Source organism: Ursus arctos, unplaced genomic scaffold, assembly GCF_023065955.2.
Source record: "Ursus arctos isolate Adak ecotype North America unplaced genomic scaffold, UrsArc2.0 scaffold_1, whole genome shotgun sequence".
NCBI lineage: Eukaryota > Metazoa > Chordata > Mammalia > Carnivora > Ursidae > Ursus > Ursus arctos.
The window spans coordinates 75746034-75763330 of NW_026622763.1; the positions used below are offsets into that span (position 1 = coordinate 75746034).

The window sequence follows — 17297 nt, forward strand, 5'->3', positions numbered from 1 at the left end:
AGGAATCACTCCTAAACCCAAAGTGGAATAATATTTTATCTCAGGGATTAGCTGATCAAATTAGTTGAGAGCAACACCCTGAGAGGAAGAGAGGGAGGGCCCCATGGGGGAAGAGCTGCAGGGTGCACCGTGCAATCTAACAGAGTCTAAAACTTGGCTTGCTTGCCAGGTATGAGCAGAAACAGCTCTAATAGTTTTTTGCTTTTCATGTTTTAAGTGAAGTAGGTATTTAACAAAATAAATTCTGAGTGGATCAGCGGGAACACTAATATGGGAAATCATGAATCTGAGCCCACTGACAAGTGGATTTTTCGATGTGCAGGTCTTTGATAAAAACTTACATTGAAATTGGGATTTGAGGGATGCCTGGGTGGCTCAGTCAGTTAAGCGTCTGCCTTCAGCTCAGGTCATGATCCCAGAGTCCTGGGATTGAGCCCCACATCGGGCTCCCTGCTCAGTGGGGAGTCTGCTTCTCTCTCTTTCTCTGCCCCTCACCCCGCTCATGCTCTCTATCTCTTCCTCTCTCCCTCTGTCAAATAAATAAATAAAATCTTTAAAAAAATAAAATTGATATTTGAGTTTTTGACATTTTAATTTTTATATTTTATAAATGAAGCATAATCTCATTTTTCTATAATTTTTCTTTATTCAGATTTTGGATAAGATAGGAAATCCAGACTCCAATACAAAAAATTTCCTTGGGAATCTCCCTTAAACCACCTGCAAATCACTGTTACTGGATACATTTTTAATTTTTTAAAGTTCTGCCTTTCACCTAACATGATGGCTGGTCATAACTGTATTCTGTTTTCTTCTGTTTCATTTTTTCTCCCTATCTTCCAGTGGCTTAGTTGAATATTTTTCAGAACTCCATTTTGATCTGTCTGTAGTGTTTCTGAGTGTACCTCTTTGTCTAGTTTTTCTGGTGGTAGTTCTGGTGTAAATTTTACATATATATAATAATATATTATAAATATATATTACAATATATCTGATAGCAACATTTTAGCAGTTTGTGCATCAAAATCTTACCTTTCGTCACATCCTTTTACTCTTTAATTTATAATAGTCTTTAAAAATTTCCTTTTTATACTCTGAGTACTAACAATGTTATAATTTTGCTTTCAATGCAATTTGTAAAATTCAGGAGGAGAAGGAAAGTCTATTGTGTTTACCTGTATTTGTAGTCTTTCCATTGTTCTCTCTCCTTCCTGGTGTTCTAAGATTCCTTTAAAAAAATCATTTCTTGTCTGTTTCAAAAACTGTCTTTAGCCATTATTTTAGGATAGATCTGTTTAAGACAATTTCTTAGTTTCCTTCATCTAAGAATGTCTTGATTTCTTTTTCATTCTTGAAGAATTTTTGCTGGATATAGATTTCTGAATTTCCAGGTCTTTTAGCAATTGAAAAAAGATGTACCTTTCCTCTGGTCTCCATGGTTTCTGATGAGAAATCTGCCTTGTGAAGTATCTTCCCCCTCCAGGCGAGGTAGTGTTTTTCTCTGCTTCCAAGATGTTTTCTTATTTTTACTTTGCAGAAGTTTGACTCTGAGGTGTCGTGGCATGGATTTCTATGGATTTATCATATTTTCAAATATTCACTCAGCTTCTTGAATCTGTAGGTTTGTGTCTTTTGCCAAGTTTAGGAAATTTTCAGGCATTATTCCTGTAAGTATTTGATGTCAATGACCCAAATGTTCAATCTTTTTATAGTCACACAGGGTCCTGACGCTCTGCTCATTGTCCTTTCAGTCTCTTTTCTTTCCAGTGTTCAGGTTAGGCAATTCCTGTTGTTTTATGTTCTTGATTACTGATTATTTCCTCTGTTCTCTCCATTCTGTTGTTGAGCTTTTCCACTGAGCCTCTTAAATTTTGGTTGTAGTATTTCTTAGTTCTAAAATTTCCATTTGGCTCTTTTTGTATCTTCTGTTTCTTTGCTGAAATTTTCCATTTTTCCATTTCTTTTAAGTGTCTATGTACACGCCACTGAAGCATTTTTATGATGGCTGCTTTAAAATCCTTGTTAGGTAATTCCAACATCTGTGTCATCTCCGTGTTGGCATCTGTTGATTGTCTTTTCTCATTCAAGTTGAGTTTTTGGTATAACGAGCGATTTTCAGTTGTATCCTGGTCATTTGACTATTATGTTGTAAGACCCTGGATCTTATTTAAATCTTCTGTTTTACCAGAACTCCTCTGACCCCTTGTTGGTGGAGAAAAGGGGGTTGCTGCCTTGTTATTGCTGGGTGAAGGGTGGAAGTCCAGGTTCCTCTTGTGGTTTCCAGTGATAGCACCACAACACAGGGTTTGGGGCATCTCATTAAAGCCTGACAGGGGTGGAAGTCTAGATTTTTCCACCCAACTTTTGCAGATAGAAATGGGGCTATAGTTTTTTCACTGGAGTAGAATGGTTACTGTGTTAAAGTTTTCTTGCTAGGTTTCCCATCTCTTGGTTCTTAGGCTTTTCTTGGGACTTTTCTTTCTGTCTTTTCCTATTGGTATTTTGGGATTGCTGGCTTCTCTGTTACCAAATCAGGGATATATGAAGCAAACAGCAACAACAAAGAACATAACTCACTGAACTCACTATGTGTCTCTCCTTGGATCCCAAACTTCCTAGCTGGTCTTCCTTCTTCTCTCTACCTTTCAGGGTCTTCTTATATTTCTTTTGCTGTACTTAGTAGAAGGAACCAAGAGAAGTGCATTTACCTCATCTCATCTTGTACCAGAAATCTCCTTGCCAAAGTGTTTTGACTGACTCTAGAATGTCACACACCTTTTCCTAGAACTCTGTGACCTACCATATTGGAAGACTTGACAGATAGCCATACAGAACTCTACTTCAAATCTGCAGATATAATGAAAGCTAAGTGTTCGTGGCCCTTAACTGTGTAGCCTGCTGTCCTAGCAATAGCACTGTTGGTGGAATTTCTCCATAATGGGAAAACAGCTGGGGGAATGCTGCATGTTCTATCTGAAAGCCTCCTTGACTCTGGTGTACTTTCCTATTACAGGTGAAATACATATAGGAGGTCAAGAACATTTTTATATGGAAACCCAAAGCATGCTTGTTGTTCCCAAAGGAGAGGATCAAGAAATCGATGTCTATGTTTCTACACAATTTCCCAAATACATACAGGTAACATGGGGCCATTGCAGAGGGGAGGTGGCTAAATGGTTTCTGCTGGCAAAATATACCAAGAACAGTTAGAGACAAAAATGTCACTGCAGGAACCGAAGGAATTTGGAGTACTAACAGCCCTATCCATTTGGGTATTAATAGCCATACAATTTCAAAGCTTTTAAGAGAATGTTATGAAAGTAGGCACCTTTTTTTTGTGGATTTATAACTTCAGAACCAGTTATGGAGGCAGCAGGTCTCTTTTGCTGTACTCTTGGCATTGTTAATAATATGAAAGAAAAAAAGAGGAAAGCCTGCCCTCCAAAGCTTATAAGTACCTAACTCACATGAAGCAATTAGGAAATGGTATTGGATAGAATGGAACTGAATACTTAATCAGCTAAGTCAGAATTTACACAGGTGGAAGAATTAGGTTTGCTGAGGACTAGAATCATCAGAAAGTCCATGAAAATAAAAGTCCTAAGTTTGGATTTGTAGTGAGAATGAGGTTTGTCTAGATGGTGAGAAGAGACCATTTCTAGGCAATTCCACACCAAGATCAAATGCAGTCATTCATCATTCATTCGTTCGTTCCTTCTGTAAATACCTATTTCCTGTGTCCTGTGTACCAGGCAGCATGCATGCAAGAAAGGAGGAATGGCACAAAGACTGCCCAAGCTGGCATCAGGGATTCACTTAGGAATGGCGAGTTGAAGCATCAGGGTGAAAGCAAGGGGAACAAAGCAAAGCGGTTGACTCAGTAGGTCATACAAGCCAATGTTATTACCAGAGCAGGTAGGAATGTGGGAATGTGCTGACTGAGGCCTTTTAGAAGCTGAACATTAAGAAGGGTCAGGTGAGTCCCATTTCAGTCCTTTCTGCTCCTTACTCCCTGTGTGATGTTGGGCCCATCACTTCATCCCTCTTGGGCTCCACATCTATAAACATGAGTTGTTAAGATTAAATGACCTCCAAACATTATGATGGCAAGAAAGAGCAAGACCTGCATCCAGGGGGGACCCACAGGCCAACTCAGCAAAAATCTAGATGGGAGGTGAGAAATGCCTCCAGTGGAGACAGCAGAATGTGGGGAAAAGATCCAGTCTGAGAGAGGTTTGCAAGGCCTCAAAATCTCACTGCTTCAGGAAACATATCCCAAGGGATTAGTATGTAAAGGATACTTTGGTTATGGTTCATGGGGAAATTTTTCAAAAATTTATTAGCACAGGGATGCCTGGTTGCCTCAGTTGGCTAAGCACCCAACTCTTGATTTCAGGTCAGGTCATGATCTCAGAGTTGTGGGATTGAGCCTTGCATTGGGCTCCGGGCTGGGTGTGGAGCCTGCTTAAGATACTCTCTTTCTGGGGCGCCTGGGTGGTACAGCGGTTAGGCGTCTGCCTTCGGCTCAGGGCGTGATCCCGGCGTTATGGGATCGAGCCCCACATCAGGCTACTCCGCTATGAGCCTGCTTCTTCCTCTCCCACTCCCCCTGCTTGTGTTCCCTCTCTCGCTGGCTGTCTATCTCTGTCGAATAAATTTTAAAAAAAATCTTTAAAAAAAAATAATAAAAAAAAAAGATACTCTCTTTCCCTCTGCTCTCTTTCTCTCAAAAAAATATAGTAGCACAAAAATATTGTGTTGATACTGAAAATACTACTTAATATTAAAATAGTTTTTGCAATGTCATAATAGCTAAATGCCACTGAAATCAGTTGTGGATGTTTGCTTAGGTTATTGGAAGCGGTCCTGTTATTTAGTATAGCTGCACAGTTTCTGTATTGTGTACAACATTTTGGAATTAAAACATGTAAAGGCTGCCCCACTCCCTTGCTGCAGATGGATCAGATTAATGGGAACTATTATCATTCACAGGACATAGTTGCTTCGACCTTGAAGCTCCCAGCTAACAAGGTCATGTGTCACGTAAAGCGTGTTGGTGGGGCTTTTGGAGGGAAGACCTACAAAACCGGCATCATGGCAGCCATCACCGCATTTGCTGCCAACAAGTAAGTGGAGAAAATCTGCTAAATAGACTAAAATGAGATGAAGTCATGCTGTGCATTCTCAGTATTGGGATTAAGGAGGAAGAATTTGGGTTAAGATTATTTAAAATCACATATGGTATACAAATACACAAAGCTGCCAGCTTATTACAACTTTTTTTAAATCTTATATTGTCATACCAGATTCTGAGAACCAAAACAAGACTCAATTACTGAAAAGAATGAAAGCCACAGTAAAAATACCTGAAGAGTAGACAGAAACAAATCCTATATGGATGGTGGTTACTTGTCCTTAGCACCTGTACATGTATACAGGTCAGTTCAACAATTTGAACAAAGTTCAATCCTTCATATATATATATATATATATATATATATATATACACACACACATATACACACACATATGTATATATATACACACACAAATATTTATAAGTATATAAATATATATACACAAAAAATATATAAATACATATATAATATCTATATTACCCTTTAATGTATTTATATATAATTATATTTTATATTTACTATATAATGTATAATAAATATATATACTATATAATACATAGTAAATATGTAAATAAATATATGTATTCATACATATATTTTCTTGATTTAAATGGCAATTTTGCTTTTGTGATGCTTACCTTTATTTACATTACCATTTTCCTTTAAGGATCTCAAAACATTACCATAGGAAATTGTCTTTGGAGCAGGCACATGTAGAAGGCTTAATTTCTTTGCTGAATAATATGAGTCAGTTCCTTTATCCCATGAAGCAAAATGACCTTGATTCCAGACCTGTCCTTTCAGGGAGCACTTGGTAATCAGACACCCCCTGAGTTCCTCCATTTGTAACCAGTCTATAATGTAGCCTTGGGACTGTTTCCCTATAGCAGAGGTTGTTATCACAATGGAAAATACTCCCAAAGCAATACCTTAGAGCCCCTGACACCCAAGACCCTCCCTTGCATAAGTATCGAATGCCAGGTATTGTGCCCAGACCCAAGGGGAGGGGAGGCCACTGCGCATGCCGGAGATCAGCACAGCCTGGGGACAGTAGTGCTGTTGTCCTGTAATGGATGTGGATGGCACTCCAGCTCTCGCTGAGAGTTATATAATCCCCAGAAAGTACTTCTCAGAAAGTATACAGTTTACCACTCTTTCTTTTTTTCTGCTTTAGACATGGTCGTGCAGTCCGCTGCATTCTGGAGAGAGGAGAAGACATGTTAATCACTGGAGGCCGCCATCCTTACCTTGGGAAGTACAAAGTGAGTAGAAGAACGTGAATGGAAAGGATTTATGTTATCAAGATAACATTGCGTGATTTTCAGAGGGCAGCATTGGGCTGCTCTCTCCTGGGGACTAACAATGAGCAAATCAACAAACCCTGCTTCTGTTTAACTTTCTGTTCCTTATGCTCACTGATTACTGGCTGGTTCACATCTGCTTTACTCAAAGATGCCAGTTTGTAAAAAAGTACTAACTGGATTTGGCTGGTACAGAGTGAATGAGTGGAAAACATGTGAGTATATATACATCTATGAAAGTAGGTCTGATTTTCTAAAAATAGAATAATTCCCAATAGTGTTCTGGGAAATTACAATTATTTGCCAACAGGTTCCTTATTTTTCCGTATATCAAGGGTATTTCTGTACAACGCTGTCCCAGAAATTCCTAGAAAAATTTCCATAGCAGAAAATAATTATTATTTTGCTTTGTAAGAAACAAATTAACTTGTCAGAATGGATTGCCATAATAAACAACTAAAAACTCTCAGGGGCTTAAACCTGTATTGTGTTGTTTTTTGCTCAAGTAACAGCTCAGTATAAGCAGCAGGGGTTGTGGGGAATGGGAGAGGAGAGGACTCTTCTCCGAAAAATTATTCAGGGACTTAAACTTTTTCCATGCAGTAGTGCCACCATCAACCCCTCAGACCGCATCACGTGGTATGGAAGTCACAAGGCTCATATCGCTATTCAAGTGTAAATTTAAATTAACTAAGTTAAATAAAACAGAAAATTCAGTTTCACAGTTGCGTTAGTTCAGTAACTACATGTGGCCAGTGGCTGCCATATTGGACGTGTAGATAGAGAACATTGCCATCATCTCGGAAAGCTCTATTGCAGAGACTGCCTTAGGGACTCTGAGTCCTCTATTGGGTCATCTGCTGAGGGCAGAACACAAGGGAAGAGGGAGAACAGAGAGTGTTATGTGGGGGGTGTTTGAGGCACCAGGTGTGTAAGTGTGGACCTTGCTTCTGTTCACATGTGATGAGCCAGGACTTTGCCATCTAACTACGAGGGTGGCTGGGCAATGTAGTCTTCCGTGTGCCCAGGATGAAAGACAACAGCATTTGTGGAACACAGCATCGTCTCCACCACAACTGGTGTGCCTGTGTACATATTTTTAGGAGATAATGGATGTATTTATTTCAATTCACGTTTATGCTCAGCTATATTTTGAATTTGGTTCAGTTAATCAAAGATTTATTAGCGTGAACTTTGTTCTGCCAGAGATTACATTTTGGGGGTTAAGGGGGAAATAAAACGTACACATAGGAAGTCATCACGAAAACATAATAATGTCAGGTTAAAAGATGAGATGCATGTGGTAAAACTAGGAGGAGAGAAGAATATGAGTGTAGTATGTACGTGAGACATCTTAGAGAAGGTGAAACATAAATGGCCTTTGAGAATAGATGGTCAGAAAGAAGGCGTGTGGGTGGTGGGAATAGTAAGAGCAAAAATGCAGAGGAGGGATAAACATGGCATGTTTGATAGGGACGGTAAGAAGAGAGGGGAGTTAGGACACACAGTGATTACTGAGGGGTGGTGGAAAACAAGACTGGTTAGGTTAAGTGATGCCAGACTGAGAGGAGCCTAGAGTTTCAGGATGGGGGTTGAAACTTGATCCTGTAAGAAGAGTAGGACTGGGTAGATCCTTCATCGGTGAAGTATCATAACCAAACACAGGTGGCTCGGGGAAGGTGATATGATGGCACTGAGCCGGATGGCCTGAGGAGGAGAGAGGGCGGAGGCATGCAGACCATCAAGAGGTAGCCGAAGCATTCAGACATGAAATATTTGGGGTCTGAGCTGTGATAGTAAGATGTAGAAGAAATGAGTCCAAGAGCCATTGTAGTATAAAATAAAACAGGAGTTGGTGGCAAACTTGGCAAAGTCCAGGGGAGAATAAAACCACAAACATGGCTTGGAGGTTTCTAGGAGAAAGAACCAAGTTGGAAGGAGGAACCAATCTGGAAGAACAATGATAAACTTGTTCCTTTCACCAGTATGGCTCCTTGTCCTTCACCAATACAGAAATTTATTAAAAGGACTTGTTATAGAAGCCTTAAGCATAATGGTGATTATAATAATGAGAAAATGATGTTTTCTGATGTAGAGTAAGGATAGGAGATGATATTAATAACACTTATAATAGTAATATTAATGATTTATATTTAGACCACTGGCTAGGTTTCAGTCACTCACCTATATTTTTCTATGCCTTACCTGATTTATTGCCATTTCACAGACAGAGAGGTTATAGAGCTTGCCAAGATCACAGAACTAGTTAAGTGGCAGAGCCAGGACTCAAACTTAAACTCCTGGAAATCATAGGACAAGCCCTTGACTACGGCTTTGGTTTGAATTTGGTTCCATTCAACAGAAATCACAAAGTAAACTCTAATAAGCTCAGAGATACTGAAGCAGAGTGCAGGTAGAAAGCAGGGGTATTGGATACACGTTAATCGCAAGGAAGGTATTTATGTAAAAGACCTCCAGCAGCGCCAAATGCTGTTGAGAATTTTTATCAGACTGGGCCCTCTGAGAAAAATGTGCCAAGTCCATTCTGAGCAGGCCACCAGATTCGGAGATTAGAAGATGAGGTGGCATCAAGGGAGAAAGTTCAGGTAGAAATGTGGAGCCAGAACTCAAGGACTTGTGGCAAGAATGGGAGGTTAAGAAGTATGCGGTTGATTTGCTTTAGGAGGAAAGAAAAGGGTTGGTTGAACAGTAGAAATGGATTTTCCAGGAGGGCTTTTTGTTTGTTGTGTTTTTATATCTTTGTCTACCCTTCCTTTTTCCTTTTAAAATTACTGTTAGTTGTGGCAAAATACACACAACGTAACATTTACTGTCTTCACCGTGTTGGAGTGTGCAGTGTGGTCATTAAGTACATTCACACTGTTGCGTAACCACCATCACCATCCATCTCTGGAATTCTTTTCATCTTGTAAAACTGAAACTCGGCACCCGCAGAGCAGTATGTCCCCATTTCTTCCACCCCCAGCAACCTCCTGGAAACCACCATTCTACTTGCTAGGAATCCGACTACGCTAGGTACCTGATATAAATGGAATCAAACAGTATTTATCCTTTTGTGACTGCTTATTTCACTTAACGTAGTGTCCTCACAGTTCATCCATGTTATAGCATGTGACAGGAGTTCCTTCCTTAATATTCCATCGTATGTACCACGTTTTGCCGATCCGTTCATCTGCTGATGGACACTTGGGTTGCTTCTACCTCTTGGCTACTGTGAATAATGCTGCTGTGAACATAGATGTACAAATAGCTCTTCAGGACCCTGTTTTTAATGCTTTTGGATAAATACCCAAAAATGGGGTTGCTGGATTATATTATATTGCTATTTTTAATTTTTTGAGGAACCACCATAGTGTTTTCTACAGCAGCTGCACCATTTCACATTTCCACCAACAGTGCACAGGGGGTCCAATTTTTCCACTTAGTATTTTCTGTTACTAGTTGGTTGGTTGGTTTTTTTTTTTTTTTTTTTATAGTAGCCATTCTAATGGATGTGAGGTGGTGTCTTGGGATTTTGATTTGTATTTCCCTAATGACCAGTGATGTTGAGCATCTGTTCATGTGCTGACTGGACATTTGAATATTGTCTTTGGAGAAATGTCTATTCAAATCCTTCATCCATGTTTTTAGTCAGGTTGGGTTTTTTGTTGTTGTCGAGTTGTAGGAGTTCATATACTTACTGGATATTAACCCCTTATTAGATACATGATTTGAAAAATTTCCTCCCGTTCTCTGGTTTGCCTTTTCACTCTGTTGATTGCATCCTTTGATATATGGAAGTTTTAAACTTTGATATATCTGATTTATCTATTTTTTTTCTTTTGTTGTCTCTGCTTTTGGTGTCATATCCAAGAAATCATTGCCAAATCCAATGTCATTAGGCTTTTTATCTATATGAGGAGGATTTCCAAGTGACAAAGTAAAATGTAGAGAGACATGGTCCCCAGAACCAGCGTTAAAGATCAGTTCTCTTTTCCTAGGCTGGGTTCATGAATGATGGCAGAATCTTGGCCCTGGATATGCAGCATTATAGCAATGGAGGCGCCTCCCTGGATGAGTCATTACTTGTAAGTGCTTTAAGAAGCAAGTTCACATTCTGGAAAGCATTAAATAAAATGATATAATTCAGAAAATGTTCAGTAGTTATATACATTTTAATAAAAAAATAAATACCCACATTGCAGGGATAGCCATGTGTTACTGGCACCCCCAGAGTGATCCTGGAGATACTTGCTACGTCTGTGTCTGTATATTTTTTCCAGGTTTCCTGTACCTAGAGTTCTTTTCCCAAATGCAAGCATTAGACCTCCACCACAGCTCTATTGATATTCTGGCCTGGATCATTCTTCATCGTCGGGCTGTCCTGTGCACGGCAGGATGTCAAGCAGCATTTTTGGCCTCTACTGACTAGATGTCAGTGGCATAGCTACCCACTGGTCTCAACAGCTCAAAGTGTCTCCGGACATTACCAGGGAAGACAGAGGACAAAATCACCCCTGGTTGAGAACCAGTGCATTAGACCAAATACCAAAACTTTTTTTTTTTTTCAGGCTTTGCAGGATATTTTATTCATTAGATTCTGTAGACCCAGTGTTTAGAGCCTATGAATGCTTCAAAGTCTTTGGCAGCTGTCTGAAACCTGGGGGGAAAAATGCATTAGCCCTAAAATACGAAAATTAAAAATGATGATTCCAAAAGAAAAATTATTCAAATCCTTAAAAATGATTTTATAATAAAAATTCTTTTCATTTAGGACATGGGTCTGTTTTAGCATGTTTGGATGTGATGTAGAGAGAGTTGGTCATTTCTGGCCTGGTTTTGGTCTTCCGTTTCAGGAGGGCAAAATAGGCATGGAAGGATGAGAATCTGATCACACCAACTCTGGATTTCCCCAGGTGATAGAAATGGGACTTCTGAAGATGGAAAATGCTTACAAGTTTCCCAACCTGCGCTGCCGGGCGTGGGCGTGCAGAACCAACCTTCCATCCAACACAGCTCTGCGTGGCTTTGGCTTTCCTCAGGCAGGGCTCATCACTGAGTCCTGTATCACCGAAGTGGCAGCCAGGTGTGGTTTGGCCCCTGAGAAGGTAATGCTAAACTAATCTCTCATACATAAGACATCTAGCTCCAGAGCAGGGAGGACCATTGGGGGTCATTCAGGTTGAGGAATTTGGATCCAGAGGGGCTAAATGATGTGCCTAAGGTAACCCAGCTAACTAGTTAAGACAGAGCCAGGACTCCAAAGCTCAGTGATCCTTGTCTTACCCAGGCTCTTCCCCAAAAATTCCTGGAGACAGAGGATATTGAAGCTTTGGATTCCAGCTCATTCAGTGAGAAGTCTCCATCGGTTGAGGACATAACTGCTGCGAACGAGTTCTGTCAAGCCCTTCTTTTCTCTGCTTCCCTGAACATCTCAGGCAGCTGTCATAAAATTTCAGTCATTTCAGTTACTAAAATAGTTTCCTTTCTGTTCTTGAAGTCTCAGTCCCAATTTTATTCATTAACAAGCTCTGTTCCCCTCCTGTGCCTCTTGCAGTCAGAATCCTGGAGCAGAGTTAGGGTGAGGAGACATGGTGTGCTTTCTTTCCCCCCTTCTCCGCTCTGTACCTTCTGCTGTGCTATTGGGGTGGAGAGGGAGAGGAGGACCAGAGGAAACAGCGTCTGCCCAGCGAGCTCTTGTCCCCTCCTTGCTTAGATGTAGCCACTTTTCAAGTATGTTTCTGTGGCCTCCATTTCTGCTAGCTCTCTCAGAAATGGACGGCCCCTCTGAGGGTGGGTTAAATTTCCAGCTTCCCTTAGCTGGCACCTCATACAGTGTTTCATGATACCTCTTTGCCCCATGCTGCAACAAACTTTGGAAAGCCCCAGTCCCCACGTCATCTGTCTTCTTTCTTTCTATTCAATAGTAGACTCTGTGGCCCTAGGCAGGAGCCATTTTCTTTATGTCTCTTGAACTTCTGGGGGCCCCTGCCCTCCCTTCTGGCCATCTCGTCACAGCCTCCCTCCCAGATGTTCTGTCACATTTGGTAGCATAGGGAGAATTAGATAATGATCTCCCTCCACCCCTGAGGAAGTCGGAGGAGAGAACAGTCATCCTTAAAAACACTGCCTTCCCCGGGGCGCCTGGGTGGCTCAGTTGGTTAAGCATCTGACTCCTGGTTTCAGTTCAGGTAATGATCTCAGGGTTGAGAGATCAAGCCCCAAGTCAGGCTCTGCACTGAGCATGGAGTCTGCTTGAGATTCTCTCTCCCTCTCCCTCTGCTCTTCCTGCTTATGCTCAGTTGCTCTCTCTCGCTCTCTCTCTCTCATAAATAAATAAATAAATAAATCTTTTAAAAAAAGAATCTTAATTTGTTCTTTATCCTAGTTATCGGTTATGTTTAAACAAATATAAAAGTTTGTTTAAACAAATATAAAAGTTTGTTTAAACATAACCGATAACTAGGATGAGTAGTCTTATCTTGCCACAGCATCTGAACAATCCAAATTGTGTAGGTCATATAGCCTAGAAGTTAAATTTAGGATTACCTTTCAACAGATGTTCACAAACGCAACTAGAATTAGAGGAGTCTACAGTATACCAGGACTGTACTGAGTTATATAAGAAATAGAAGGAAAGGATGCCTCCCTTTGAACTTACACCAGAGCAGCATAGAAAGCATGTAAGTGCTAACATATCTGATAGAGGCTTTGGGTAGTGTAGGCTTCAGGAAGGGCTTCAACAAGGAGGAAGTGGAACTCAGTTTGGGCCTGATAGGATGAGAAGAACTTGACTAGGAGGACAGTGGATGGAAAAGATTACATCTGTTGCCTCTCCTCTCATTTTGATCTCCTTTTCTTTTATAGGTCCGAATGATAAACATGTACAAGGAAATTGATCAAACACCCTACAAACAAGAGATTAATGCCAAGAACCTGATTCAGTGTTGGAAAGAATGTATGGACATGTCTTCCTACTCCCTGAGGAAAGCGGCTGTAGAAAAATTCAATTCGGAGAATTATTGGAAGAAAAAAGGGCTGGCTGTGGTCCCCCTGAAGTTTCCTGTTGGTCTTGGCTCAGTCGCTGCTGGTCAGGTCAGTTCCCCAAACGACCAATCAGAGGGTGTTGGCCAGTTAGCCATAGGGTTCCAATGCCTGTTTGTAAAGCTTCCCCAAAGTTGTCCTCAGTCAAGCTAGTTTATTTCCAGAGAATTTAAGAGCTCCTTTGCAGGAATCCCCAGGGTTAGTGACAAGCATTCTTGCTGGGAAATTGGGAGACCTGGTATCTGCTTTTGGCCCTGAGTCAACTTGCTCTGGGCCCAGATCATTCAAGTATGAAGTAAGATGATGGGATGGATGACTGCCAAGACTCCTGTTCCAGCTCCTCTGGGCTGCTGTGTTCCTGGACCATGAAACAGAAATGGGAAGTTGTGTGGCATTTGGGGGGTGGGATAAACTAAACCCAGAAAAGTAAATCATTTAAATAATTTTGTTAAAACAGAATTTTAGAAGTTTGCTTACTTCTGAGCTGTTAAAAATGTGAAAAGGGGGACCAGAAATCTGTTCTTGTGGTTTCTTCAATTGATTAAATAAATTCCCTGCTTGTTTTTGTTTGCTAAATCCCACTTGCTGCTTCTGCCCCCTCATTCTTGAATGAAACATACCTGAACAGCTGGTGGTCTGCACTATTCTAGCTCACTCTACCACAGTAATGTGGGACCCCTTATCTACCTTCTTACATATATCTTTGCATATACATACACATATGTAGAGAAGGTGGCAGAGCCCTCAAAACCGTTGTCACTCCCCTTTGCAGAATTCAAACCATGCTTTGAGTAATGACCGATTAGGGATAAATGGAGGTGGAGCTGTGAGCACTAGTGAGTATGCTGTGTGTAAGGGAGCAGAGGAGGCCAAAAAAAAAAAAAAAAAAAAAGGCTAGGAAGGTTCTTCCTTCATTCCCATGTTGATCCATTCACCTAACCATCCTGGCTCAGCTTCGGTGTGATCATGAGAATGTTCCACGCTTGGTTAGACCAGTAGTAGCTCAGAGGAGTATCATAGCAATACAAGCGGTGATCTCTTTTGCAGCCGTCCCATTCCTCCCGGTTTGTGATGGCAGAAAAAACACAGAGACATTTAGCCATCTGCACACAATTTACCCAGATGAGTGAGACAGTCAAGAGGAATAAAGGCAAGAATAAAGGCAAAACCAAGATTATTCAGAAGGAGGGGAGAGGAGAAAACCACCACTAAGAAAGGGTTAGTGAGCAGTGAATCTCAGTCTGTGGCTTGGGGGTAGACTGATGAGTGGGCAGCTAACAAAGAGATCAGTCTGGTCCATCAGCCCCTGAGCAGACCAGCCAGGACCCCTGAGGAAAACAGTTCCTATTATTTACGGATCTCCGGGCAACCCCAGGGCATAAAGCCGTGGTTGACACGGTAGACTGTCTCTACTTAACTGTTGCCCTTACCTAACATCAGGTCTCCACAATGGACCAGACCTGGCCCATTTTCTGTATCAGAAATTTCTCAAAAATTCTTTATCTAAGAAATAATGATAATTACTGAGCACCCCTTTTAGATTTTATCTCATTCAACCCTCAGGACAACCTATAAGATTTGTAGCCTCATTTAATGGTGAGGAAGCTGAGGCTTCAAGAGCGAAAATAACTTGCCTGAAGCCTCATGTCTGGAGAGAGGTGGTACCGGGGGTGGGGGCTTAGGTCTAAGAGGCTCCAGAAGCAGTTTTCTCAGCTCCATCAAGCTGCATCTCCATAGCACCATTTGGTGGGACCTGAGGTGGTATTCAGCTCAGCCCAGAGGAAACCAGACAACAGCCAGCAGTACGACTTCATTCTCAGACCACCAGCTCTACCCATCTTCCCCTGGACACCAGCTGCCATGCTGGAAAGAAACACTGGTATAGGGCCGAATCGAGAGGTCTGAGATCAGGCAAGCTGCTCCCCGGAAGCCATTTGCCGAAAGGCGATCCAGAAGCAAACCAAGTAAAGGAGGGAAGGAACTAAGAAGGATATTATAAAGCCCAAGGCTGGGGGATTCGTAATGTCCCACTTCACTTTCCTTGGGTAGGTGTGATTCTGTTTTATAGAAGGAGAAATTGAAGCCCAGAGGCGTTCACTCTCTTGTCCAAGGACAAGGACCACGGATGCCACAGAACGAGGAGTGGACTTCGAGGCCGTCTGGTCACGTTTCTTCATCATCCGGTGCCGTCTGCCTGAGCAGAGGCAGCCCCTGTGCCCGCGACAGCTGAGGGGCTCACACGTACCTCCCCTCCGCTGTATTTAAGGACCAGCCTGTGGGCACGGAGGAGCAGACAAGACCTGATTAACCTCCGCATCCCCAGTACCTTGGCATCGTGCCTGACCCAGGGTAGAAACGCAAATGCTCGAGTGGCTGAGACATTTTGGGAATCCAGCCCCAGCAGTCCCTGCCCGATGATTTAGATTTCACAGACCAAGCCCCCGATTTGTGTCGGAGAACCGTCTGTTCTCATGCTCCAGTCGTGCCCATTTCATATATGAAGCTTTGCCGAATTTTCCTTCATGGGGATAACAACGCACCATCTGGTGGTGCCACTCAACTGAACCAAACTGGACATTTTCAATGACCCGAGGGGCTGGCAGCAGCACAGGGAACGCGTTCCTCAGCAGTCCCACGCAGGCGGAGCCCCGTGGCCAGCAGGGTCACACGCTGGAGGAAATGCGCAGTCCACTGTGAATGTGGCTCCAGCACATGTGGAAGCTTGCCACAAGCAACTACTGGCTTGCTTGCAGAGCCAAGGAGGCCAAGTACAGACTTGAGAAGCTTCAGAAACAGATCAAATCGCTCTGCTGTTGTAAACTCATTTATCGGACTTTTATTGGGCGCTTACTATGAGACACTATGTTGCATTCCAAGGATGCCTCAGGACATGGCCCTTCCTTTCAGGGGGGCTTCCATTCTAGCAGAGAGCAATGCAGTGGCGGAGAATGGAGCCCAGGGGCAGCCCTTGCAGCCGCCATCACCTGGCGTCTGATGAGCGCCAGGGAAGCCGGCACTAGGCTCTCTGTAGGGGATGCCACTCCCTAGTTTTATTATTTTGAGAACAAATGGTCAGGATCCCAAGATGGTATTTCCAGGAGTGATGGGTGAACAAACAGTAGGACACACTCTGCTGCATCCTCCCAAGGCTCTCAGGCATGATTATCATGGCAACGATGCCTTCCTCAAGGTTCTAAAATTTTCCTTTGGGCTGAGAAAGGGTATCCCTGTGTCCCTATTTGAATCATCCCTGGTATACACTTGCTGACCGAGGTAACGAGAGCCCATTTTCACTGTCAGTGTCTTAGAAGCTTCTGTTTCACTGGAGTCATGTAAACCCTTGGATACCAATAAAGAGGCAGTCCTCCAGGTGTGGTTCGTGGCCCACAAGTGGCAATGAAGGTCCTTCTTGTCATCAGAGAATGGATGTAGGGATGTGCTTCCTTCCTTGGGTGTATCTGGTGATTGTCATGTGATTCCATTGACTTTCACTTATGACCAGGGTTGTTTATAAGTAATCCGAGTAATGAAGGTTTACTAAAATTTCCGCTTTGTTATTTACATAGCAGCTTGTTGCTAGAACTTTCTGAAAACCCTGCCTTTACAAATCCTAGATTTTTGTGCCACACTGCCTACAAGCTTAGATATTAGGAAACTAGCTGACAGAGCTTTAAGTTACCCCTTGCTGGCCTAGACCACACCTATGAGGTTGGCATCTCCCAGTTGAACAGCTACAGAGGTGTGCTTTGCAAGGCTTCCTAAACCGCAGTGGAGCCCTAGAAGCATTTTTGCTAGGACCACATGCTGTTAATAC

The 17297-nt window shown here is 42.1% G+C and overlaps 1 protein-coding gene across 4 annotated transcripts in view; it reads left to right on the forward strand.

The window, feature by feature from the left end:
• Window positions 1-17297, forward strand: part of AOX1 (aldehyde oxidase 1) — an 81873-nt gene that overhangs the window by 47116 nt on the left and 17460 nt on the right. For all 4 annotated transcript variants that reach the window (XM_026492224.4, XM_044381309.3, XM_057303818.1 and 1 more), the window contains 6 exons: window positions 3014-3138; window positions 4993-5126; window positions 6313-6400; window positions 10441-10527; window positions 11356-11547; window positions 13307-13534. In XM_026492224.4, the coding sequence (XP_026348009.1) occupies window positions 3014-3138; window positions 4993-5126; window positions 6313-6400; window positions 10441-10527; window positions 11356-11547; window positions 13307-13534 (854 nt within the window). The remainder of the gene's footprint in view (window positions 1-3013; window positions 3139-4992; window positions 5127-6312; window positions 6401-10440; window positions 10528-11355; window positions 11548-13306; window positions 13535-17297) is intronic.